At 40.8% G+C, this 26449-nt stretch overlaps 1 protein-coding gene across 3 annotated transcripts in view; it reads left to right on the top strand.

Annotated features, from left to right (window-relative positions):
* Positions 1-26217, top strand: part of SLAMF6 (SLAM family member 6) — a gene marked incomplete at its 5' end in the record, with an annotated part of 29952 nt that extends 3735 nt beyond the window's left edge. The window contains 7 exons of one of the 3 annotated variants that reach the window (XM_082614595.1): positions 16191-16514; positions 19286-19549; positions 20020-20136; positions 20482-20520; positions 21576-21652; positions 24165-24239; positions 24589-26217. In XM_082614595.1, coding sequence (XP_082470721.1) covers positions 16191-16514; positions 19286-19549; positions 20020-20136; positions 20482-20520; positions 21576-21652; positions 24165-24239; positions 24589-24642 — 950 coding nt within the window. In that variant the 3' untranslated portion in view covers positions 24643-26217. Of the gene's footprint in view, positions 1-16190; positions 16515-19285; positions 19550-20019; positions 20137-20481; positions 20521-21572; positions 21653-24164; positions 24240-24588 lie in introns of all 3 variants that reach the window. The other 2 variants (XM_082614594.1, XM_082614596.1) reach the window with 2 other exon arrangements.
* Between the last annotated feature and the right edge of the window lie 232 nt (positions 26218-26449).

Below are 26449 nucleotides of genomic sequence, written 5' to 3'. Positions count from 1 at the left end.
CCAATACACATGGGCCAACCAAATGATTCTGATGTTTTGAGTCAAAAACTTACAGGCTCTTCTTCTAAGAGATTGTAATCCAATGACTCGCTTTCCCCTGAGCAGCATTATCTAACCATCCACATCTTCAAATGTTTATTGTTGCTCACCACAGGCAGAGAGTTGTTTATATTTTGTCACTATCCTCAAGGACAACTGTGTCTTTCCACCTCTCAGAGTCTGTGGTCTGTGCCCACTGGACTGCCAGCCTTTCACACCTCCCAGTTTTCAGCCTCCCACTACAGATCTAGCCTTAGTTGTGTCTCCATGTGCACACAAAATTTTTGTCTTTCTTTTTTTCATTAAGGTGAAATTCACAAAACAAAATAATAATATTAAAATGTACAATTTAGTGACATTTAGTAAATTCACAATGTTGGGCTACCACCACTTCTATTGCTGCAAAACATTTAGTCACCCCAAAAGAAAACCTTGTACCCATTAAGCAATCACTTCTCATTTCTCCTTCCCCCTATCCCTCTTCAAACACCAATCTGATTTCTGGCTCAATGGGTTTACCTATTTTGAATATTTCATATAAATGAAGTCATGCAACATGTGACTTTTTATGTCTGACTTCTTTCACTTAGTACAATGTTTTCAATGTTTATTCATATTGTATCACATATTAGTACTTCATTCCTCTTCATTGCTGAATAATATTCCATTGTATGTGTGTACCATATTTATTTATCCACTCATCTACTGATGGACATTTGTGTTGTTTCCACCTTTTGGCTTTTGCAAACAGTGCTATTATGAAGACTTTTGTACAAGTATTGTTTTCAATTCTTCTGAGTATATATCCAGGAATGAAATTGCTGGATCATATGGTAATGTTGTACTTAATTTTTTGAGGGATCACTAAATAGTTTTTCCACAGTGGCTATACCAGTTTACAATCCCACCAGCAATGTATAAAGGTTCTAATTTCTCCAAATCCTTACCAAAACTTATTTTCCAATTATTTACTATTATTATTGTTGTTATTATTATTAATCACCATCTTAGTACATGTAAAGTGTCTTGTGGTTTTGATTTGCATTTCCCTAACAACAAATGATATTGAGCATCTTTTCATGTGCTTATAGGCTGTTTGTATATTTTCTCTGGAGAAATGTCTATTCAAGTCCTTTGTCCCTTTTTGATTGGATTATTTGTCTTTTTTTTGAGCTATAAGAGCTCTTTAACTACATTGAATATTAGACCCTTATCAGATATATGATTAATAAATATTTTCTCCTATTCTGTAGGTTTTCTTTTCATTACTTGATAATGTCCTTTGATGCACAAAAGTTTTTAATTTTGATGAAGTCTAATTTAACTATTTTTTCTTCTCCTGCTCACACTTTTGTTGTCATATCTAAGAATTCATTGCCAAGTCCAAGATCATGTAAATTTACCCCTATGTTTTCTTCTAAGAGTTTCATAATGTTTTGCTTTCATATTTAGGTCATTGAAACATTTTGAGTTGATTTTTGTATAGGTGTGAGGTAGGTGTTCAACTTCATTCTTTTGTTTATAGACATCCGGTTTTCCCAGCACTATTTGTTGAAGCAACCATTCTTTCCCCATTGAACTATCTTGGCATTCTTGTCAAAAATTAATTGTCCATAAATGTATGGGTTTATTTATGGACTCTCAATTCAATTCCATATAGACATCTATATGTCTATCCTGATAGCAGCAATGCACTGGCATGTGATTAATGTAGCTGTGAAAATTTTTAAAGTGGGAAGTGCGAGTTCTCCAATTTGTTTTTATTTTTCAATATAGTTTTGGCTAGTTGGGGTCCCTTACAATTCCATATGAATTTGAAGAATGGCTTTTCTATTTATGAAAAAAAAAGTCACAAAAGTCATTGGAATTTTGATACAGATTGAACTGAATATGTAACTTGCTTTGGGTAGTATTGCCAAATACTTAATCTTAAATCCTACAATCCATGAACATAGGATGTCTTTCCATTTATTTAGGTATTCTTTAATTTCTTTCAAGATGTTTCATAGTTTTCAGTGTATAAGTCTTGAATCTCCTTGGCTAAATTATTCATAGATATTTAATTATTTTGGATGTTATTATATATGGAATTGTTCTCCTAATTTCCTTTTCAGATTGTTCTTTTCAGATTTGTGTACAAATACACAAAATACAATGTGTATTTGTAAAATACAAATTAAAAATATACAATTGTAAATTTACAATTTTAAAAATACGTGTTGTAATTGTAAAGTTTTGTAAATTGATCTTCTATGCTACAACTTTGCTTAATTCATTTATTAGCTCTGATAGTTTTTTGTGGATTTTTTTTTTACTTTTTATTTTATATTGGAGTGTAGCTGATTAACAGTGTTGTGATAGGTTCAGGTGCACAGCAAATGGACTCAGTCATCCATACATATACATGTAACCATTCTCAACCAAACTCCCCTCCCATCCAGGCTGCCACATAACATTGAGCAGAGTTCCCTGTGTAATACAGTAGGTCCTTGTTGGTTATCCATTTTAAATATAGCAGTGTGAACATGTCAATCCCAAACTCCCTGACTATCCCTTTCCCCAATCCTTCCCCCCAGTAACCATAAGTTCATTCTCTAAGTCTGTGAGTCTGTTTATGTTTTGTAAATAAGTTCATTTGTATCATTTCTTTTTAGATTCTGCATATAAGGGATATCATACAATATTTTTCTTCCTCTGTCTGTCTTACTTCACTCTGTATGACAATCTCTAGGTCCATCCATTTTGCTGCAAATGGCATTATTTCATTCTTTTTAATGGCTGAGTAATATTCCATCATATATATATATATATATATATATATATATATATATATATATATATATATATATATATACCACATCTTCTTTATCCATTGCTCTGTTGATGGATATTTAGGTTTCTTCCATGTCTTAACTATTGTAAGCAGTGCCCCAATGAACATTGGGGTGCATGTATCCTTTCAGACCATGTTTTTCTCTGGATATATGCCCAGGAGTGGGATTGCAGTGTCATATGGTAGCTGTATTTTTAGTTTTTAAAGGAACTTCCATACTGTTCTTTATAGTGGCTGTATCAATTTACATTCCCAGCAACAGTGTAAGAGGGTTCCCTTCTCTACACACCCTCTCCAGCATTTATTGTTCGTGGATTTTTTGATGATAGCCATTTTGACTGGTATGAGGTGATATCTCATTGTAGTTTTGATTTGCATTTCTCTAATAATTAGTGATGTTGAGCATCTTTTCAGGTGCCTGTTGGCCATCTGTCTGTCTTCTTTGGAGAAATGTCTGTTTAGGTCTTCTGCCCATTTTTTTAATTGGGTTGTTTGTTTTGATGATATTAAGCCTCATGAGCTGTTTGTAAATTTTGGAGGCTAATCCCTTGTTGGTCACATCATTTGTAAATATTTTCTCCCAATCTGTGGGTTGTCTTTTCATTTTGTTTATGGTTCCCTTTGCTGTGCAAAATCTTTTAAGTTTAATTAGGTCCCATTCATCTATTTTTGTTTTTATTTCCATTATTCTGAGAGACGGATCAAAAAAGATATTGCTGCGATTTATGTCAGAGAGTGTTCTGCCTATGTTTTCCTCTAGGAGTTTTATAGGTTAGGTCTTTAATCCATTTTGAGTTTATTTTTGTGTATAGTGTTAAAGAATGATCTGATTTCATTTTTTCACATGTAGCTGTCCAGTTTTCCCAACACCATTTGTTGAAGAGACTGTCTTTCCACCATTGTGTAGTCTTGCCTCCTTTGTCATAGACTAATTGACCATAGGTGTGTGGGTTTATTTCTGGGCTTTCCATCCTGTTCCATTGATCTGTATTTCTATTTTTGTGCCAGGAGCATACTCTTTTGATGACTGTAGCTTTGTAGTATAGTCTGAAGTCAAAGAGCCTGATTCTTCCAGCTCCATTTTTCTTTCTCAAGATTGTTTTGGATATTTGGGGTCTTTTGTGTTTCCATACAAATTAAGATTTTCTTTGTTCCAGTTCTCTGAAACTTGCCATTGGTAATTTGATAGGAATTGCATTGAATCTGTAGATTGCCTTGGGTAGTATTTTCATTTTAACAGTACTGATTCTTCCAATTCAAGAACATGGTATATCTTTCCATCTGTTTGTGTCATCTTCGATTTCTTTCATCAGTATCTTACAGTTTTCATAGTACAGGTCTTTTCTCTCCTTAGGTAGGTAAATTCCTAGGTATTTTATTCTTTTTCATGTGGTGGTAAATGGGATTGTTTCTTAAGTTCCTCTTTCTGAATTTCATTGTTAGTATATAGAAATGCAACAAGTTTCTGTGTATTAATTTTACATTGTGCAACTTTACGGAATTCATTGATTATCTCTAGTAGTTTTCTGGTAACATATTTACAATTCTCTATGTATAGTATCATGTCATCTGCAGACAGAGACAGTTTTACTTCTTCTTTGCCAATTTGAATTCGTTTTATTTCTTTTTCTTCTCTGATTGCCATGGCTAGGACTTCCAAAACTATGCTGAATGAAAGTGGTGAGAGTGGACATCCTTGTCTTTTTCCTGATCTTAGAGGAAATGCTTTCAGCTTTTCACCATTGAGTATGATGTTAGCTATAGTTTTGTCATATATGGCCTTTATTACGTTGCGGTATGTTCCCTCTTTGCCTACTTTCTGGGGAATTTTTATCATAAATGGTGCTGAATTTGTCAAAAGATTTTTCTGCATCTATTGAGATGATCACATGTTATTTTTTCTTCAATTTGTTGATGTGATGTATCACACTGGTTGATTTGTGGATATTGAAAAATCCTTGCATTCCTGGGATAAATCCCACTTGATCATGGTGTATGATCCTTTTAATGTACTGTTGGATTCAGATTGCTAGTATTTTATTGAGGATTTTTGAGTCTATGTTCATCAGTGATATTGGCCTGTAATTTTCCTTTCTTCTGGTATCTTTGTCTTGTGTCAGGGTGATGGTGGCCTCATAGAATGAGTTTGGGAATTTTCCTTCCTCTGCAATTTTTCGGAACAGTTTCAGAAGGATAGGTGTGAGTTCTTCCCTCAATGTTTGATAGAATTCACCTGTGAAGCCATCAGGTCCTGGGCTTTTGTTCTTTGGGAGTATTTTAATCACAGTTTCCATTTCAGTACTTGTGATTGGTCTGTCATATTTTCTATTTCTTCCTGGTTCATTCTTGGGTGACTATATCTTTCTAAGAATTTGTCCATTTCTTCCATGTTGTCCATTTTATTGGCATACAGTTGCTTGTAGTAGTCTCTTATGATCCTTTGTATTTCTGTGGTGTCATTTGTAACTCCTCCTTTTCATTTCCAATATTATTATTATTTTTTGTGTGTGTGTGTGGTATGCGGGCCTCTCACTGTTGTGGCCTCTCCCGTTGTGGAGCACAGGCTCCGGATGCACAGGCTCAGCGGCCATGGCTCACGGGCCCAGCCGCTCCACGGCATGTGGGGTCCTCCCAGACCAGGGCACGAAACCATGTCCCCTGCATTGGCAGGTGGACTCTCAACCACTGCGCCACCAGGGAAGCCCTTCATTTCTAATATTATTGATTTGAATCCTCTCCCTTTTCTTCTTGATGAGCCTGGCTAAACGTTATCAATTATGTTTATCTTTTCAAAGAACCAGCTTTTAGTTTCATTGATCTTTGCTACTGTTTTCCTTGTCTCTATTTGATTTATTTCAGCTCTGATCTTTATGATTTCTTTCCTCCTACTAACTTTGGGGGGGGGGTTGTTGTTGTTATTCTTCTTCTTTCTCTAATAGCTTTAGGTGTAAGGTTAGGTTGTTCATTTGAGATTTTTATTGTTTCCTGAGGTAAGATTGTATTGCTATAAACTCCCCTTTTAAAACTGCTTTTGAGGCATCCCATAGGTTTTGAATCATTGTGCTTTCATTTTCATTTGTCTCTAGGTATTTTTTAATTTCCTCTTTAATTTCTTTAATGATCCATTTTTTCTTCAGTAGCATATTTTTTAGCCTCCACATGTTTGTGTTTTTTATGGTTTTTTTCCTGTGGTTTATTTTTAATCTCATAACGTTGTGATCAGAAAAGATGTTTAATATGATTTCAATTTTCTTAAATTTACTGAGGCTTGCCTTGTGGCCCAGCATGTGGTCAACCCTGGAGAATGTTCCATGTACACTTGAGAAGAATATGTATTCTGCTGCTTTTGGATGGAATGCTCTATAAATATAAATTAAGTCCATTTGGTCTAATGTGTCATTTAAGGCCTGCATTTCCTTATTGATTTTCTGTCTGGATGATCTGTTCATTGATGAAAGTGGGCTGTTAAAGTCCCCCATTATTATCATGTTACTGTTGATTTCTCCCTTTATGGCTGTTAGTACTTGCCTTATATATTGAGGTACTCCTATGTTGGGTGCATATATATTTACAATTGTTATATCTTCTTCTTGGACTGATCCCTTGGTCATTATGTAGTGTCCTTCTTTATCTCTTATAACAGTCTTTATTTTAAAGTCTATTTTTTCTGATATAAGTATTGCTACTCCAGCTTTATTTTGGTTTCCATTAGCATGGAATAACTTCTTCCATCCCCTCACTTTCAGTCTGTATGTGTTCCTAGGTCTGAGGTGGGTCCCTTGTAGACAGCATATATACAAGTCTTGTTTTTGTATCCACTCAGCCAGTCTATGTCTTTTGGTTGGCACATTTAATGCATTTACATTTAAATAATTATCAATATGTGCATTCATATTGCCATTTTCTTAGTTGTTTTGGGTTTGTTTTTGTTAGTATTTTTTCTTCCCTTCCTCTTTTGTTCTTTTCTCTTGTGATTTGATGACTGTATCTAGTGTTGTGTTTGGGTTGCTTTTTCTTTTGTGTGTGGGTATCTGTTGCAGTTTTGGGGTTTGCTGTTCCCATGAGGTTTTGATATATCAGTCTATATATGTGCAAGGTTTTTTTGTAGTTATTGTTTTTGTTTGTTTCTTTGTTTGTAAGTTGCTAGTCTCTTTCCTGTGTAGAGGAATTTCTTTAACATTTGTTGCAAGGCTGGTCTGGTGGTGCTGAATTCTCTTAGCTTTTGCTTGTCTGTAAAGGTTTTGACTTCTCGTTCAAATCTGAATGAGAGTCTTGCTGGGTAGAGTATTCTTGGTTGCAGGTTCTTCCCTTCCATCGTTTTAAATATATCATGCCAGAGAGACCTTCAAGATGGTGGAGGAGTAAGACATGGAGATCACCTTCCTCCCCACAAATACATCAGAAATACATCTATATGTGGAACAACTCCTACAAAACACCTACTGAACGCTGGCAGAAGACCTCAAACTTCCCAAAAGGCAAGAAACTCCTCACGTACCTGGGTAGGGCAAAAGAAAAAAGAAAAAATAGAGATAAAAGAATAGGGAAGGGACCTGCACCTCTGCGAGGGAGCTGTGAAGGAGGAAAAGTTTCCACACACTAGGAAGCTCCTTCACTGGTGGAGATGGGGGATGGGCGGGGGGAAGCTTCAGAGCCATGGAGGAGAGTGCAGCAATAGGGGTGTGGAGGGCAAAGTGGAGAGATTCCCACACAGAATCGGTGCCGACCAGCACTCACCAGCCTGGGTGGGTGGAGACTGGGAGCTGAGGTTCAGGCTTTGGAGGTCAAGTCCCAGGGAGAGGACTGGGGTTGGCTGCATGAACACAGCCTGAAGGGGGCTAGTGCCCCACAGCTAGCAGGGAAGGAGTCTGGGAAAATGTCTGGACCTGACTAAGAAGCAAGAGACCATTGTTTAGTGGTACATGAGGAGAGGGGATTCACAGCACCGCTAAACGAGCTCCAGAGACAGGTGCGAGCTATCAACACAGACACCAGAGACAGGCATGAGATGCTAAGGCTGCTGCTGCAGCCACCAAGAAGCCTGTGTGCAAGCAGGTCACTATCCACACTTCCCTTCCCGGGAGTCTGTGCAGCCCGCCACAGCCAGCGTCCCGTGATCCAGGGACAAGTTCCCCAGAAGAACACACAGCACGCCTCAGGCTGTTGCAACGTCACAGTGGCCTCTGCTGCCACAGGCTCACCTGGCATTCCGTACCCCTCCCTCCCCCTGGCCTGGGTGAGCCAGAGCCCCCTAATCAGCTGCTACTGTAACCCCGTCCTGTCTGAGCAAAGAACAGACGCCCTCATGTGACCTACACACAGAGGCGGGGCCAAATCCAAAGCTGAACCCTAGGAGCTGTGTGAACAAAGAAGAGAAAGGGAAATTTCTTCCAGCAGCCTCAGGAGCAGTGGATTTTATCTCCACAGTCAACTTGATGTACCCCGCATCTGTGGAATACCTGAGTAGACAATAAATCATCCCCAAATTGAGGCGGTGGATTTGGGCAGCAACTGTAGACTTGGGGTTTACTTTCTGCGTCTAATTTGATCCTGGTTTTGTGTTTATCTTAGTTTAGTATTTAGAGTTTATTATCATTGGAAGATTTGTTTATTGATTTGGTTGCTCTCTTCCTCCTTTTATAGATAGATAGATAGATAGATAGATAGATAGATTTTTTCCTTTTTCTCTTTTTGTGAATACGTATATGTATGCTTCTTTGTGTGACTTCGGCTGTATAGTTTTGCTTTTACCATTTGTCCTAGGGTTCTGTCTGTCCATTATTTTGTTGTTGTTGTTGTTTTGTAGTATAGTTTTTAGCACTTGTTATCATTGGTGGATTTGTTTTTTGTTTTGGTTGCTCTCTTCTTTCTTTCTTTCTTTTTTTTCTTTACTTTTTTATTTTTAATAATTATTTTTAATTTTAATAACTTTTATTTTATTTATCTATTTTTTCTTTCTTTCTTTCTTTGCCCTTTTCTTCAGAGCCATGTGGCTGGCAGGGTCTTGGTGCTCTGGCCGTGTGTCAGGCCTGTGCCTCTGAGGTGGGAGAGCTGAGTTCAGGACATTGGTCCACCAGAGACCTCCCAGCTCCATGTAATATCAAATGGCAAAAGCTCTCCCAGAGATCTCCATCTCGACACTAAGACCCAGCTCCACTCAATGACAAGCAAGATACAGTGCTGGACACCCTATGCCAAACAACTACCAAGAGAGGAACACAACCCCATCCATTAGCAGAGAGGCTGCCTAAAATCATAATAAGGTCACAGGCACCCCAAAACACAGCACCAGACATGGTCCTGCCCAACAAAAAGACAAGATCCAGCCTCCTCCACCAGAACACAGGCACTAGTCCCCTCCACCAGGAAGCCTACACAACCCACTGAACCAACCTTAGCCACTGGGGGCAGACACCAAAAACAACAGGAACTACGAACTTGCAGCCTGTGAAAAGGAGACCCCAAACACAGTAAGTGGAGCAAAATGAGAAGACAGAGAAACACACAGAAGATGAAGGAGCAAGGTAAAAACCACCAGACCAAACAAGTGAAGAGGAAATAGGTAGTCTACCTGAAAAAGAATTCAGAATAATGATAGTTCTTCTGCCTCAGTTATTCTTCTATTGATTCCTTCTAGTATAGTTTACACTTCAGTTGTTATATTGTTCATCTCTGTTCTTTAGTTCTTCTTGGTCTTTGTTAAACATTTCTTGCATCTTCTCAGTCTTTGCCTCCATTCTTTTTCCAGGATCCTTGATCATCTTCACTATCATTATTTTGAATTCTTTTTCTGGGAGGTTGCCTAGCTCCACTTCATCTTGTTTTTCTGGGATTTTATCTTGTTCCTTCATCTGGGACATAGTCCTCTGCCTTTTCATTTTGTCTATCTTTCTGTGACTATGGTTTTTGTTCTGCAAGCTGTAGGATTGCTTCTTGCTTCTGCTGTCTGCCTTCTGATGGATGAGACTATCCAAGAGGCTTGTGCAAGCTTCCTGATAGGAGGGACTGGAGGTGGGTAGAACTGGGTCTTGCTCTGGTGGGCAGAGCCTGTGCTCAGTAAAACTTTAATCCATTTGTCTGTTGATGGGTGGGGCTGTGTTTACCCTCCCTGTTAGTTGTTTGGCCTTATGTGACCCAGCACTGGAGCCTACAGGCTATATGGTGGGGCTAGTGGTGGCCTCTGGGAGGGCTCACACCAGTGGGTACTTCCCAGAACTGCTGCTGCCAGTGACCTTGTCCCTGTAGTGAGCCACAACTGCCCCCGTCTCTGCAGGAGACCCTACAACACTAGCAGGTAGGTTTGGTTCAGTCTCCTATGGGGTCACTGCTCTTTTAGCCAGGTCCTCATGCACACAAGACTTTGTGTGTGACCTCCAAGAGTGGAGTCTCTGTTTCCCCCAGTCCTTTGGAAGTCCTGCAATCAAATCCCGCTGACCTTCACAAAGTCAGATTCCCTGGGGATTCCTAGTCCCACTGACAGACCCCCAGGTTCGGAAGTCTGACATTGGGCTCAGAACCTTCTCTCCAGTGGGAGAACTTCTGTGGTATAATTGTTCTCCAGTTTGTGGATTGCCCAACTGGAAAGTATGGGATTTGATTTTATCGTGATTGTGCCCTTCCCACTGTCTCAGTGCAGCTTCTCCTTTGTCTTTGGATGTGGGATTTTTTTTTTTTGGTGGGTTCCAGCGTCTTCCTGTCAATGCTGTTCAGCAGTTAGTTGTGATTTTGGTGCTCTCGCAAGAGGAGGTGAGACCATGTCCTTCTACTCCACTGTTTTGAACCAATCTATTTTTGTGGACTCTTTAGGATTTTCTATCTATAAGGTCATGTCATCTGTGAATAGGAATAGTTTCACTTCTTCCTTTCCAATTAAGATACCTTTTATTCTTTTTCTTGTCTAATTGCTGTAACTAGAACTTCCAGTACAATATTAAATAGAAGTGATGGAAGTAGGCATTGTTATCTTGTTCCTGGCCTTACGTGGAAGGCTTTCCGTCTTTCATTTAAAAAAAAAAAAAATCTATTTATTTATTTATTTATTTTTGGCTGCATTGGGTCTTTGTTTTTGTGGGTGGGTTCTTTCTAGTTGCAGTGAGCTGGGGTTACTCTTCATTGCAGTAGGCAGGCTTCTCATTGTAGTGGCTTCTCTTGTTGTGGAGCACAAGCTCTAGGCATGCAGGCTTCAGTAGTTGTGGCACACGGGCTCAGTAGTTGTGGCTCACGGGCTCTAGAACACAGGCTCAGTAGTTGTGGTGCATGGGCTTTGTTTTCCAAGGCATTTGGGATCTTCTGAGATCAGGGATCAAACCCGTGTCCCCTGCAATGGCAGGTGGATTCTTAACCACTGCGCTACCAGGGAAGTCCCTTCCATTCTTGAATAGAATGTTAGATGTGGGTTTCTCAAATGCCTTTTATCAAGGTGAGGAATGTCCCTTCTATTCTTAGATTCTTATGTGTGAAACAGTGTTGGATTTTGTTAAATGCTTTTTCTGTATTAATTGAGATGATCATGTGTCTTTTTTCCTTAATTCTATTAATGTAGTATATTGCATTGATTGATTTTCATATGTTGAATCACTCTTGCATTCCTGAAATAAATTCCAATTAGTCGTGGTGTATAATCCTTTTAATATGCAGCTGGATTCAGTTTGTTAATATTTTGTTGAGGGTTTTTACATCAATGCTTATAAGGGATAGTGGTCCATAGTTTGTGCGTGTGTGCATGTGTGTGTGTGTATGATATCTTTGGCTTTGGTAAAGGTAATGCTGGCCTCATAGGATGAATTAGAAAGTGTTTTCTTCTCTTTTTTGGGGAAGTGTTTGAGAAGTATTGATGTTAATTATTCTTTAAATACTTGGTAGCATTCACCAGTGAAACCATCTGGTCCTGGACTTTTCTTTGCCAGAAGGTTTTTGATTACTGATTCAATCTCTTTACTTGTTAAAGGTCCTCTTAGATTTTTTTATTTCTTCTTAAGTCAGTCTTGGTAATCTGTTTGTTTATAGAAATTTGTCTACTTCATCTAAGCTATCTAATTTGTTGCCATACAGTTATTCATAATGTTCTCTTATAATCGTTTTTATTTCTATAAGGTCTGCAGTAATGTCCACTCTTTCATTTCTAATTTTAGTAATTTGAGCCTTGTCTATTGTTCTCTCAATTAATCTAGCTAAAAGTATGTCAATCTTCCTGATCTTTTCAAAGAAAAAATTTTCCCTCTGAGCACTGTGTTCGCTGCACCCTGTAAGTTTTGGTAGGTTGTATTTTCATTTTCACTTGTCTTACTCAAGATCCTGCCTTATATATCTCTTCCCTTCTCTATTAAACCTCTTGAGAAATCAGCCCCTACCCTCCTTCTGAACTTGTTTCATGCTGAGCTGAAACAACCCACTATATCTCTTTTTCCTATAGATAGGCCTAAGCCAGTCCTAGGCCTAAGCCATTCCCCTAGGTTAGATATCCCAAAGTTTCTCTGACTTTTCTCTTTTTCAGAATCAGTTCAACCTTACCTGCTTTCTTTATTTCTTCGCATTTCTCAAAAACACTCCATGTTCCTTAATACATTAAAAAAAAAATCATTCAAGACACTTTACATTCTAATCTCAACCTATTTAGTATTCCAAGTTCCCTGGGCCAGATTCTGGGGGCATAAAGAGCTGACTGATACATTACTCATGTTTCCAGAGTGAGTGAAACACGTCAACAAACATATCCCAGATTTCTGCTGACTGAACATCCACACCAGGGTATGGGCCTCAGCACCACCCCCATGCTCCAAGTGGCTCCCAGTGACTTTTAAGGGATGCTTCACATAGGCCCACAAAGCAGCCTTCTGTTAAGGTCATAAGGCATTCTCCCAATTCTTACTCTTTTCTGGTTCTAGTCCTCCAAATCTGCTGCCAGCTGAACCACTTACAGAAGACCTCAATGCTCTGCAGAGAACATAGATATTCATGCCAAACATGCTGACCCAGGACATTCCCAAAGCATCAGTGCTGATCCCAGACAGAGTAGAGAAAAAGGCCTTCTTGTGCCTTCTGGGCCACACCACATCATCTGGGTCCCAAAGCAGCTCTCCTTCAGTCCAAAGTCTTTCAGAGGAGCCTTTGAACTTTTTCAGTAACTTCTTACCTTCACCTTCATTAAGCACAGTGACTCTTATCTTCTTTTTTTTCTTAGACTTGCAGGGAATTACTTCTACCAACCCCTTCTCCTCCTTCTATAACTTCTCCTCTTCTCCCACCACAAACTCCTTTCTCCTCCCCTGTACCAATGCAAACCCCACAAATATAAGCAAAGGCAAACAGATATTTGAACTTATCCTTGAAGGATAAATAGGAGCTCACCAGATGGGAAAATGTGAGCAAGGTATTTCAGGCAAAGGGAACAATAGAGCAAAGAAACAGCTGGGTATTCTTGAAATAATCAAGCAATGGAGAACTTCTTGTTTTTATTCAAAACTCTACTACAATGTTACCTTCTCTGCGAAGTGTTCTCTGACAACCCCCAACCCTTTCTACCCCATCATTTTCACTATTTGTTCTCTTATAGAGCATTTATCTCTATCAATTTAACATTTATTGAGCTCAAAATTGTGCTAAATGCTAGGAATACAGAGATAATAAGCATAATCCCTACCCTCAAGATTATGAAAAATAGAGGAAAAGAACATTTTAACTATATCTAAGAGAAAGATATTGAGTGTTCAGGGTGCAATTAGTGGTGTGAGGGCAATGCAGAAGCAAACCCTATCCTAGGTTAATGCCTAACTCACCACACCATAGCTACATGTTTACCTGTCAGACTCCTCTACCACACGGTGAGTCCAGAGAACGGATAATGTCTTATTCATTTCTATATTCAGTCTTCAGTCCAGAAACTGGTACATAAAAGGAGTCTAATAAATATGGTCTGAATGCCATGATTTCTAAGGCTTTTACTCACTGAATCTGCATAGAGCTGAGCAAATAGTACAATGAATGGCCTGTTAAATAAATGAATGATTTCAATCTATAAAAACAAAGGAAACTTAAAGGTCTGTGCTAGAGAAGGAAGAACAGTTCCTGGAGAGTCTTTGGGCCACAGGGTATGCCAAGACCCCTTACAAAGAGAAACTGGTCCTAAACATCCTGGGCAGAGAACCTCCAAAACAAGGGATGGAGCTATGCTCATTCACTCAGCAATATTCATTGGGTGCCTACTATGTGCAAAGCACTGTTCAAGAATGTCCAGCACCGTGAACAAGACAGAAAAAATCCTTGCTTTCATGGAGCTTACATTCTTATAGAAGGGAAAAAGAACAACAACAAAAAAAACACAAATATGCAAATTACAAAGTGTGGTAGAAAGTAAGTATTACAGAGAAAAACAAATTCAAAGGCAGTGAGTACACAGGAGTGAGGGCTTGTGGTGAGGAAAACATGGTCACAGAAGGCCTCCTTGAGAGGTGATGTTTACATTAAAGACCTTATGGAGATGAAAGAGTGAGCCTTGTGGACACCTGGGGGAAGAGCCTTCTAGGCAGAGGGAATTACAAGTATACAACTCTGGCCTGTTCAAGGAATAACCAGGCCAGCATAGTGTGAGAAAAGGGAACAAGGGGGAGAGTTATAGGAAATTAGGCTAAAAAGAGAAAAATGACCAGATCATTCTGGCCCTCATAGACCATTGTAATTGCTTTGTGTTTTTTTTCTTGTTGTTTTAACCTCTTTTACTGAAATATAGCATACAAAGAGAAAATTACAAATCCTTTGTGTCAGCTCAATGAATAATCATAAAATGAATAAATCTGTGTATCCAGACACAGGTTAAGGAATGGCACATTACCAGCAGCCCAGAAAACCCCCTTTATGCTCCCTCCTACTTGCTATCCCTCCCTTCTCCTCAAAAGTAACCCTATCCTGACTTCTAAAATAATAGATTTGTTTTGCCTGTTTTTTAACTTTAAATAAATGTAAGCATGCCACTGTATTCTACTTGTATTTGTATTTTCTTTTTTCACTCAAGATTTTGCTTGTGATATTCACCCATGTGATTCCGAGAGGGAAGAATGGTCAAATGACAAACAACAGCATGTTAAAGTGCTGATGGGAAAGATGTAGTAAAGAGGGGGAATTGATGGCAGTGTTCATGTGACAGGCATGCATGTGACAATTTGAGAGAAAGAGAGGAAGTGTGAGGTCACCCAGGACCTGAGTGCAAAGATCCCAAGAGATATTTCCTCCCCTACTCAGATCCTCTCCTGAGAAGTAAGAGGTCTTGAGAAGGTTGAGGTTGTGGTAATGGTTACTTATTCATTGATTCACTCAAACATTTCCAGATCCTACTTTGTGTCAGGCACAGTGCTGAGATATAAAGATAATTAAGGCATGGTCAGCTGGACAAACAAGTAAACAGAGGGCTAAAAAATGGTATGATAAATGCTAGGAATTTGGCAAAGGATGGTAAAGAAACATCTTCTTTAAGAATGATTGTGACTATTTCACCATTTTTGCTTGAATATTAATGGCTCTGAGATAGGCTTATGAGAGTATAGTCATTATATGTTACTTTGAGGTTATATGTATTACTTTTATGCTTATCAGTTTTTATCTCCTCAACTACTAGACAATAATCTTTTGGGAGAAGAAAAGATATCTTCTGGTATCATGGAAAGAGCACAAAGTAGTTAGAGTCAAAGGAGTTGGGTCTGAATCCTGACTCTGTTATTCCTTAGCTAGATAACCCTGGGAAAACTAGGTAACCTCTTTGTGCCTCAGATCCTTGTCTATAAATGGAGATGGTAATATTCATCCTACTGCCTCACAGAATTGTTGTCAGCATTGAATGAAATAATGTATAAGAACTGTAAATTCCTATTATTAGTCCTCTAAAGCTCACAAGCCTATTATGCTGAACACAGTAGGTATCTGATAAATGTCAAGCTTTGATTATATTTCATCATCAAAGACTTGTGTGTTTTGAAGTCTGTGCCAGAGAGTTGATATAGTTGCCCCTCTCTATCTCATGCCCAGATAAGTCAGAAGCTGGGGTCAGATAGTGTGGCCATGACCCAGGAGTGACCAGCTAGTGTGGGAGGGTAGACTGGCCAGGATCATCTGGACCAAGTACTCATTAAACAAGAGTGCCAGACATTTTGCTGGGGTGGAGCCTCTGTGATTGCCCATTTCAACACTCCTCCTAACCCTTTCCCTTTTCATCACATTTCTGGGCTTCAGTATCAGAGAGCTCTAACTGGCTGGCAGAGGATGGAGAAAGGGTGTGGGGAGCAGGGGGAGGGCAGGGAGAGTTATAGCAGTTTCCTTTCTGTGTTCACAGGGAACACAGTTTCACAAACCAGCTCAACCCCATTGATTGTGAACGGGGTCATGGGGGACTCTGTAACACTTACCCTGAAGCTTCCTGTGGAAGAGAAGATCATGTCCATCACCTGGCTTCATGGTGGAAAATCTATCATCTTCATAGATCCAAATGAAACACTAAAGAGGGTGACTGACCCAAAGCGGAAAAATCGATTGAATGTCACCGAGTCCTACTCCTTGCAGCTCAGCAACCTGACGATGGCAGACACAGGACCTTACAGCGCCCAGATAACCACACTGACCTCTTCACTGTTTATCAGTTATTATCTGAGGATCTTCAGTGAGTCAAAGCATGGGGTTTAATTGTGTATGGACTGAAAAATAGTACATATTTCAATTCTATGTGACTGCAAGTGTGCACTATAGCTTAGTGGTAAAAAGCATGGCATTTGGAGCTAGACTGAGGTCCAGCAACAAAACAATTCAATGGCATTGCACAGCAGTTAGTGACAGAGCTGAGATTAGAACCTAAATCTTGTGACTTCTAGACCCTGTACTAGGCTCCATTACACTTGTTGAGACAAGTTTCTTCTGCCACTATTTAGAAGACCAAGCACAACTTCTTCTGCAACAACCACACTCCTGAGGCTGAATGCCAATGGCTTCTCAGGACCTTTTGGAGTACCTCTCCTTCAAAGGCACATACACAGAGAGATGTGTAAGCTACACCAACATGTTTTACAATTGTGCAAAGGAATTTTAAGATATAAATTATATAGTTTAAAAAAAAAAAAAAAAAAAAAAAACCCTGGCCAATTGTTCTGTATGTACTAGGCTAGGGATGACAAAGATTTGATCTTATGGACCAATATCAATTAACTGGGAGTAACTGTCTAGGGTTCAGTGTTAAGAAAGATATCAGAGTCATGTTGTTTATTCACTGAGTCAACAATATTTGTTAACCAGGGATAATATACGAGACACTGTTTTAGGCCCTTGAAATACATCAGCAAACAAAACAAAGGTCCCTGCCCTCATGGAACTGACATTCTGGGAAGGGAATATGGGAGCAATAATAAATAGTACACATAATATATAAACAAATGACACAGTAAGCTGCGAGTGCTATGGAGAAAGAGAGATTAGAACAGAATAAGGAGCATCAGAAGTGCCAGAGAGCAGTGGTCAATTTTAAATGGAGTGGTCATAATAGGCCTCATTGAGAAGATGACATTACAGCCAAGACATGTTGGAGGTAAAAGAGTGAGCCATGTAGATATCTGGAGGAAGAGCCATCCCGCACAAGCACTCCCTGTGTTTGGCAGCTCAAGGAATATAAAGAAGGTCAAACATCAAGGAGCAGAGTAAGAGAGAGCAATAGGAAATGAGGTCAGTAAGGAAGTAGGGGGCCATATCTTCCAAGGCTATGAGAGCCATCATAAGGACTTTGGCTTCTATTTGGGGGGAATGGCCAACTATTGGAGGGTTTTGCAGAGAAGTAATATAATTTAACTTATTTAAAGGATCTCTTTAGACAAGGGTGGAAGCCACTGAACCAATTAGGAAACCATTGCAACTATCTAAGCAAGAGGTAATACTGGCTTGGACCAGAGTGGGAGCAGTGGAGGTAGTGAGAAGTGGTTGGATTCTGGATATATTTTAGAGGTAAAGCCACCAGGATTTTGTGATGTGGGAATATGAGAGGAAAAGATGAGTCAGGGATGACTCCAGGGCTTTTGGCTTGGATGACTGGAAGGATGCAGTTGTTGTCAACTAAGATGGGGAAAGTTGCAGACTGAGAAGGTTTTGGAGAGAAAAACAGGAGTCTTTTTGAACATGTTGAGTTGGAGATATACATTATATCCAGGTGGAAATGTCAAGTCAGTAGTTATATATTCATCAAGTGGAGAAAGATATCAAGATAGGTTTTTGAGGTCAGCAACAGACATTGGCTGAAGGAGATGTAATATTCATGCCAAATATTTTCCATTTCTGTGCTACATGCTATCTCATTTAATCCTCATAGTTACCCAAGAAGTAAGTATTATTGCCCAGTTTTATAGATGAGGAAACTTAGGCATGAAGAGACTAAAATTTGTCCATGTAGCCAGTAAATGACAAAGCCGTGATTCTAACCTAGGTCTTCCTAACTCCAAATCCAACACTCTTGCCATGACATGAAAAATCTGTTCTAGCAAGTTGTGTTCCACCATCCCTACTCAGTTAGCTAAGCTTAAAGCATTACTTAATCTCTTCTAATCAGACAGTTGGAGTCATTCTGTTTCTATTGGGTCACCTTTATTTCAACCCTTGGGCGGAGTCTAGGTCAGAGAGCTTTTCTGTACTGCTTTCATGTCCCCATTGATTCACAGCCACTGACACCTTACTAGGTGATATTTTCTGGGCTCTGTTCTCAGATATTTCTGCAACATATGTAGTCCCAAATATATTGCACTTCTTTCTTCCTCAGAATTTCTTGTTTTCTCTCTGTTTCTTCACTTTTTCCTTTCCTAATTCTTTAGTTCTCAACATTTCCCTTTCTGACCTGGTGGCACTCTACATCAAGGTCTCTTTGTCATCATTTGAGCCAGCATCAGCTCCAGTGAGAACCAATATTCCCACATATTTGTGGGAAATACAGTTCTCCAAGAGTGTTAAGCTTTTATCTTCCATCCCATCTAGGGAATTCTGACAATGGAGAAGTGTGCCTGGTCTTCTGGTTTCGGACCTGGCTAAGGTAGGGCTGGCCCTTAGCTTAGTCTCCAAATTATTTTTACATGAGGGGCAGTGAACAAGGGTTAGAAGGACCCCCAGGAATAAACTGGAGCTCCAAAAATTAAAGTGATCAGCTCAAAATCACCAGACTAGTTGGCAACAACCCCAGCCTTTCCCTTCCCTCTCTCCCACTGCCTACTCTCTCTCATACTGATGTCCCTTATCATTTGGTCACCCCAGACCTTGATGTCATCAATTAGGCAGTACATGCAGAGTTATTTACAGAGTACACAGCAGTGTCAGGTGGAATACAGAAATGTCGAGGTGAGACATATTTTTCACAGAGGGCTGAGTCAAGCCATTTGTCCTTAATCCAAGCCTCTTCTCTGCACACAGGACGACTGAGGAACTTACAAGTTGTCCCTCACACCAAATGGTCTAAAAATAGGACCTGTGAGATCCACCTAACCTGCTCTGTGGAGGATCCAAATGATAACATCTTATTCAGGTGGCAGGTCTCAGGAAACACACTTCAAAGTGAAGCAAACCTCACTATCTCCTGGGACCCCAAGAGTTTCGATGAAGAGACTTACACCTGCGTAGCTGAGAATCCTGTCAGCAATTCATCCTTCTCTGTCTCTGTCCAGAGTCTCTGCAAAAGTAAGTCTGTCTCAGGTTTCTCTGAGATCCTTGAGTGGCTGTGGGGTGTGGGGTGTCTCTTGTGCTCTTTATGATTCCTAAAACAGCAGTCCAGTATGAGACAGCCAAGTGACACTGGGAAGGGACAGACATCCCCTGGGGCTCCATGCCTCTCACTCCCCCAAAGGTCTCTCCTTCCTCCCTCCCCCTCCACCAACCCTTTCTCCAGCCCACTCAGAGCCCAAGAGCAAAGTCCTTGGGAAGGCACGATTGCTTACTCCCACTGGCTCTACCAGGCTCCACCATGCCCTGTCTGCCTAAATGGGACTCCCACTCCCAGAAAGCCTGCTCAGACCACCAGAGCCTCTGGGTATAGAAGAACCCACCCAACCCCCAAAGATGGTCTAGAAGAGATGCAGTAGAGGCTCTAAAAAACCACTCTGGCCCTCACTCGATGTGTCTCAAGTGCAACTTCTTTTTTTTCTCTTTAGGTGTTACTAATGAAAAAAATGAACACCTGGATACCATGTGGATTGTAGTGGCAGTTTCTTCAATATGTATAGTCGTAGTCATCATCGTGTCGTTATTTGTTTGCAGGAAAAAAATAGGTTTCCTTTCTTCCTACTTACTGTCTCTTCTCCAAAGTTCCAGAGACTTAGTGTTTGGGGCCTCCACAAGACTCTGTCTTGTAGAAGACAGATAAAGCGAAGGAGGATGCAAACCCTGGTTCAGCTGGTCCACTGGGACGACACCTGGGTTGTGAATACACATGTGTTAATCTCCTAGAAAAGTGTCTTACTGGAAAATGCAGGACCCAGTCTCAGGGCCTGCCTGCCCTTCCCTTTCGGGTCCCCTTCCAACACACCCTCTAGAGAGATACATCTAGGGGTAGGGGGTGGAAGGCTTCTCTCACTATAGTCACAGATTTCAATTTCCCTGATTTTATTTTTCAGGTTTCTTTCAATTCTCTACTCAGCAAACCCAGTGTCCTGGTGAGCGTCCAGACTCTTAACTCCCAATCATAAAGCAGATGGGAAGAACCAAGTGAAAAGGAAAGGGGGGCGGTCAGAGGGCCGGATAATGAGAGAGGAGGGAGTCAGAATGTCATTACCCAGATGGACCAGATGGTGCAAGGGGATAACACCTGGAACTGTGAAAGTTTGTCCCTTGTGTGACTTACAGGGTCCCTTACAAACATGCAAACCGGTCACTCATGCAATTTCTTGGGGTAGATTAGGGTCATTCCCCGCTCTGCCAATGGAGAGACTAAGCGCCAGTGAAAGGACTCATGACCTGTCCATTATCAACAGGAGGAGCAGGGTAAAGACAGGATTATGGCATCAAATGCCCAAAGACAAATTGCCTGACCCCATCACTCTCTTCAGCCAGGGTTTGGGCACTGAGTGGACACAGTCAAAAGAGAAAGTATGATATAGAGACAGAAACACAGGCTCTGGACTCAGATTGGCATTGAGTCTCATTTCATGGGTGAGAGATACATGACTTCATGCACGGAGGACCTGGCATGAGGTTTGGAGTCACAAGGCATGCATTCAAATTCTTGTCTGATCACTTCCTGTGTGAGTTTGCACCAAGTCTGTAAAACTTTCTGAGCCTCCAGTTCCTCATCTCTAATATAATCAAATCCACTCTAAGGAGCTCTAAAAAGTTTAATAGTATTATATATGTGAAATAATCTGGCTCCATTATGCTCACCAGTGAGGTTCTCTAGCTCCTGTGTAGGCAGTGCTATTTGGTCCCAGAAGCTTCCCTTCCTGTGAAGTCAGAGGGAGACTCTGAGGCTTTAGGATAGCTCAAGGCCATGTGTCCCTAAGGAGATGAGGTCAGAAATAGATCACATGACTGAGAATGTTCTGGTTCAATCCAGAACTCCAAAGACTATCAAAAATGAATGAACCCTAAGGAAGGGCCATGCTTTGAACAATTGCCTCTCTGGGGTCAGAGAATGGCCTGGGGTAGACAAGGTCCTGGGAGAGCAGACCAGAGTCCTTCAGCTACTGACTGTGCCTTCCTGTGTTAACAGCAGAGACTGTGAGGAACTTAGAGTATGCTTCCTTCTCTCCAGGGAGCACTGTGTATGCTCAGGTCACCCATTCAAACAGGGTGAGTACTTTCAGGTTTATACTCCTTCATGGTCATTATTTTTACAGTCATTATACATGACCTTGTCACCAAACTTTTCTAAATTCAAATGACATACACCATTGAGGAGAGGCAAAGGCAGCGACAAGAACTGCAGAGTTATGTGAGGGACCTTTCTAGACCTCAATGTTCACACCTCAGTAGAATGTTGACTCATATCCTGCTTTACATTGCTTAATCTAACTGCTTAATGCATCAGTAAGTCTTGTCCCTTCAGCTTAATTACAAGCTGCCTGGAAGTGAAAATTATGTCTTCCTCTCTCTTCCCCTATGTCTTAGCATGATGCTCAGTAAATACTTGCTGGATGGATCAGAGTTCATTTAAGTTTGAGAGCCCCCAGAGGGCACGATTCTGTATCAGGGGCTTTCTCATCCTGGATGTAGGGGAAATAGGGGAGCTCAGAAGAATCTCTCAAGAGGGAAAGAAGGGCAAGAATTTGCAATCCCTCAACAGTATAGGACACTAAAGGCATGAGCAGTCCTCAATCGTCCCCTGCCCTCTAGCAACATAACAGGATGGCCTTGGTCAGGCATCAGGAACTCCTCGCCATGCATCAGTAATTCCCCATCAACCCAAAATAAAGCACCCGCAGGTGGTACATTTCTAAATAACACTACACATCCTGAGAGGCCAATTTCCATGTCTTCTGAAAAACAAGCCAAGAGAGCCATCATTCTTCAGTTGATGGAAACAATGGTCTGCCTAGAAATCTTGGATTCCACAAGCAAATCTCCCTTCACAAAGCCCTTCACAGGTATTTGCAAAGTAGCCTCTGAAGCTAGCCAACAATAAGAAGTGTTCTCACTTCAGATATTTCAATTGCCTTTCCAATTTCCTCTTGAAGACAAGATGAATTACTCTCAACAAACCAAGAAACTCTCCGGCAAGTTTGTTATCTTTTGCTTAGCAAAACATGGTACTTTGAAGAGTTTCAGAGGTTTTGATAACACCCAAAATATGCCTTAATTAATTTAAAATGCCAAAAACTATGAGCATGGGGGACTTCTGTTACTGCTGGACTTTTTATTACAAGCAGAGCCATTCTTAAGACAAGATATTCCTGCTCTACCAGTTCCCCATGCTTGAGGAGAACCCCAATGACATGATGACCAGGCAAATAGAAACACAGGGGTAAAATGAAGCAGGCAATAACTCCAGTTATAGGTAGTAAAGATCTGAGACAAAAGATATAATACAATAACCATCTGGTGTGTAGGTTAGTTCCTAAAAATAGAGGAAGGAGAGTATATTTGGATGCAGGACAAGAATGCTTTCTTTCCTTCACACCACCTGCCAACAAGGTCGCCCTTCTGTCTCTCTCTGGTTCTTGAGACCACCGGTTTGCTGGAGTGTTGTGCTTCTTTTTAGGGCTCAGGGAAGGTGACTAATCCTTCACAGGTTTGAGCTAGTGGTGCTTTGTTTCCAGCTTCTCTTGCTAAACACTCCCTAGAATTCCTCCTAAAGAACTTTGACATCATCCCTCTTTTGTCACACTGCCTTTCCCAAGAATATACAGTAAGTCCCTTAAATACGAATGAGTTCTGTTCTGAGAGCATGCTCATAAGTCCAATTTGTTCTTAAGTCCAACAAAAGTAGCCTAGATACCCAACTAACACAATCAGCTATATAGTACTGTACTGTAATAGTTTTATAATACCTTTCACAAAAATAATACATACAAAACAAAAAACACAAAAAATAAAGAAAACATTTTTAATTTTACAGTACAGTACCTTGAAAAGTACAGTAATATGGTACAAGAGCTAGCATACAGGGGCTGGCATCGAGTGAACAGGCAAGAAGAGTTATGACTGGCAGAGGAAGAGGACATGGGAGATGGCAGAGCTGAAGGATCTCCTGCAATAGGAGGTGGAGGGCAAGCTGCAATTTCACCCATACCTGACACTGATGGCACAGGTTCTGGCTCCTTGCTGCATTCAATTTTGTCTATTCTCTTGAAGAAATGATCCTGTGATGTCTGGGTAGTAGCTTTTTTTTTCTCACCATAGATGACACGGTAGCACTGGATCACATTCTGAACGGCTGCTGCAACCTTCATATACTGTTCTATATTTGGGTCCTGTGCCTCAAAAACTAACAGTGCCTCCTCAAATAAAGAAAATCCCTTTGCCATTTCCTATATCATGAATCTATTCAGTTCTTCAATTACTTCTTCTTCCTCTTGTCTCTCTTTTTGCTTTGAGCCTCCAATTCTATCAGGTCTTCATTAGTAAGCTACACAAAGTAAGTACACAAAAGCTTATGTACTTACTTTGTTGTCAAGTACACAACCACTTGACATGACAATGTACACCAGACACGTGAACTAACTTATGTGATTGGACATGTGAACACACGTTCACATCTTTGATATATCACAACTTGAAGTCTCATAGGTAGGGGACTTACTGTATCTGTGCATATGTGCATTTCTCTTTATGTGAGCCAAATTGGTATGATTGTGTTTTACAGGAAATGGAAATCCCAAAACCTGTGAAAAACAATGACTCCACCACAATTTACTCTGAAATTCAACAGTCCCAACAGGTAAGCCTATGACTGACACCTCTTTTTACATTCTTACCTCTCTTCTCAGACCTATGACTTTGCAAATATAGTAAAAGTAAAGGGACCATTTTACAGATGCACAAATACCAGCAGGATACAGAAAGTCTCAGCACAGCTCCAAAACATATCCAAGAAGCTATCTTGTATTAGGATCACCACACATAACTGAGTTTTTAAGCTACTTGTTTTTTAAATTTAATCCTGCTTATGCTGTCAATATCCCTTTCTGCCTGTTAGCACTCTCCAAACCACCTCTATATCCATGAGGAGTGGCCTGACGCTGTAGTCCCTATTGACCTACTTTATTTTTCTCTTTTTTCCATTACAGAAAGCCCATCTATTCCAGGACAACTGCCCTTCACAATGTCATGTAAGTTGCTGAAAATCTTCAATGGAATTCAGGAACGACACATCTTCTCCTAATCCTATGAGAGAGAACAGAGCTTGGTTTCTGGCTGACAACAGAATTTGAATATCTAGGATTATCAGACTTGAATCTGCTTACCTAGGTCAAACATTTAAGGAATAACATCATCTTCAGCATATGACCCAAATAACAATTTCTAATCAGCTCCAAGTGAAAACATACATCAGATACCATGCTTGAAAAAAATCCTCAACAAAATACTAGAAATCCGATCCAACAATACATTAAAAGACTCATACACCATGATCAATATCAATTGATCAATTTCAATATCTGCAAATCAATCTGTGTGATACACCACATCAACAAATTGAAGAATAAAAACCATATGATAAGGGGGTGGAGTCAAGATGGCATTCTAGGAGGATGCGGAATTCACATCTCCTCACAACTAGGGCACCTACCGGGCACTGGTAGGGGACCATGAACACCTAAGTGGACAGGAGGAACCCCCAGCAACCAGATAGAGCGTGGGGGGAGTGCAGGGGTAGAAGAAGTGGAGGTCAGAGGGGACTGGTGCCCCTGAGGGGTGGCTGGAGGAGGGGAAGGGATTCCACGCTCGAAGGGGGAAATTGGGGAACCACTGGGAAGGCAGAGGATCAACAGGGAGTGTGGCTAGGTTTCTCCTGTCCACTTGGGCCCCCTGGAACCTGCTGAGATCCTGGGCCTGATCCTCTGCCCACCTAGGGATCCTCCAGCCACACGGGTCTGAGGGAGAAGGAGAGAGGGAAGGGGGAGCAAAAGTAAAGGCCAGACCTCCAGGACCGGCACCCCTGAGGGGCGGCTGGGGGAGGGGAGGAGTTCCTACACCTAGCGGGACCCATCCATGGTTAGGGGTCCAGTGGCTACAGGGGAGACCCTGGAGGTGACAGTGAGGGAGGGGCACAAAGGAATGGAAGGGAATGTGGCCAGTGCTTTCCCTGTCCACTTAGGCACTAGAGAGCCTGTTGGGCTCCCTGGCCTAATCCTCTGCCCTTGGAGTCTCCCTCCTTACCTGCAGAGCCCAAGCCCTGTTCCTACACCCCCACCCAGGGCTCTACCTCTACTCTCGGAGACCCCTCTGAGATGCCCTCCAATGCGGGGCCTAAACACCACGCACACACCCTCACTCAGGGCCCTACCTCCAAACTCCAGAACTCCACACTCCAGAGGCCCTCCTTTCTACGTGCTGCCTCTTCCTTTCCATGCAGGTCCTAAGCAGAGGCCCCGCCCCACGCTTGAACATCACCCAGCCTAGGCCCCGCCCCCAGGGCCTTTTCTGGCTATGTGGTCCTGAGTCTAGGCCCTGGCCCACACGCAAACGTCATGCTCCCACCTGCCTAGGTCCCGCCCCACCCTAAACTCCATCCCTGCGTCCCTGCCTAAGTTCCACCACCACCTAAACTCCACCCCCATAGCCAAGGCTGTTTGGGTTTTTTTTTTTCTCTCTTCTTTCCTCTTTTAGATTGGGGTTCTGTTTTACCTTGTTGATTCATTGTTGTTGATTCTTTTATATTTTCATTTTTCCTAATAAATCTTTTATTTTTCTAATTTTATTTTATTCTTTATATTTTGTTATTGTTCTCTACTTTTGGCTTGTTCCCCACCACCACTCTTTTTTTTTTCTTTTCTTTTTTTCCTTTTTCTGTTTTGGTTTTATTTTGCCTTGTTGCAGTTGTTTCAATTAAACTTTTATTTTTCCTAATATATTTTTTATCTTTCTAATTTTATTTTGGTTTTTAACTTTGATATTGTACTGCTCCTTTTTTTCTTTCTTTCTTTC

This window comes from Mesoplodon mirus (assembly GCF_964341445.2).
Source record: "Mesoplodon mirus genome assembly, chromosome: 3".
Classification (NCBI taxonomy): Eukaryota; Metazoa; Chordata; class Mammalia; order Artiodactyla; family Ziphiidae; genus Mesoplodon; species Mesoplodon mirus.
The sequence above is the reverse complement of the archived record's forward strand: the minus strand, read 5'-3'. Positions and strand labels throughout refer to the sequence as shown.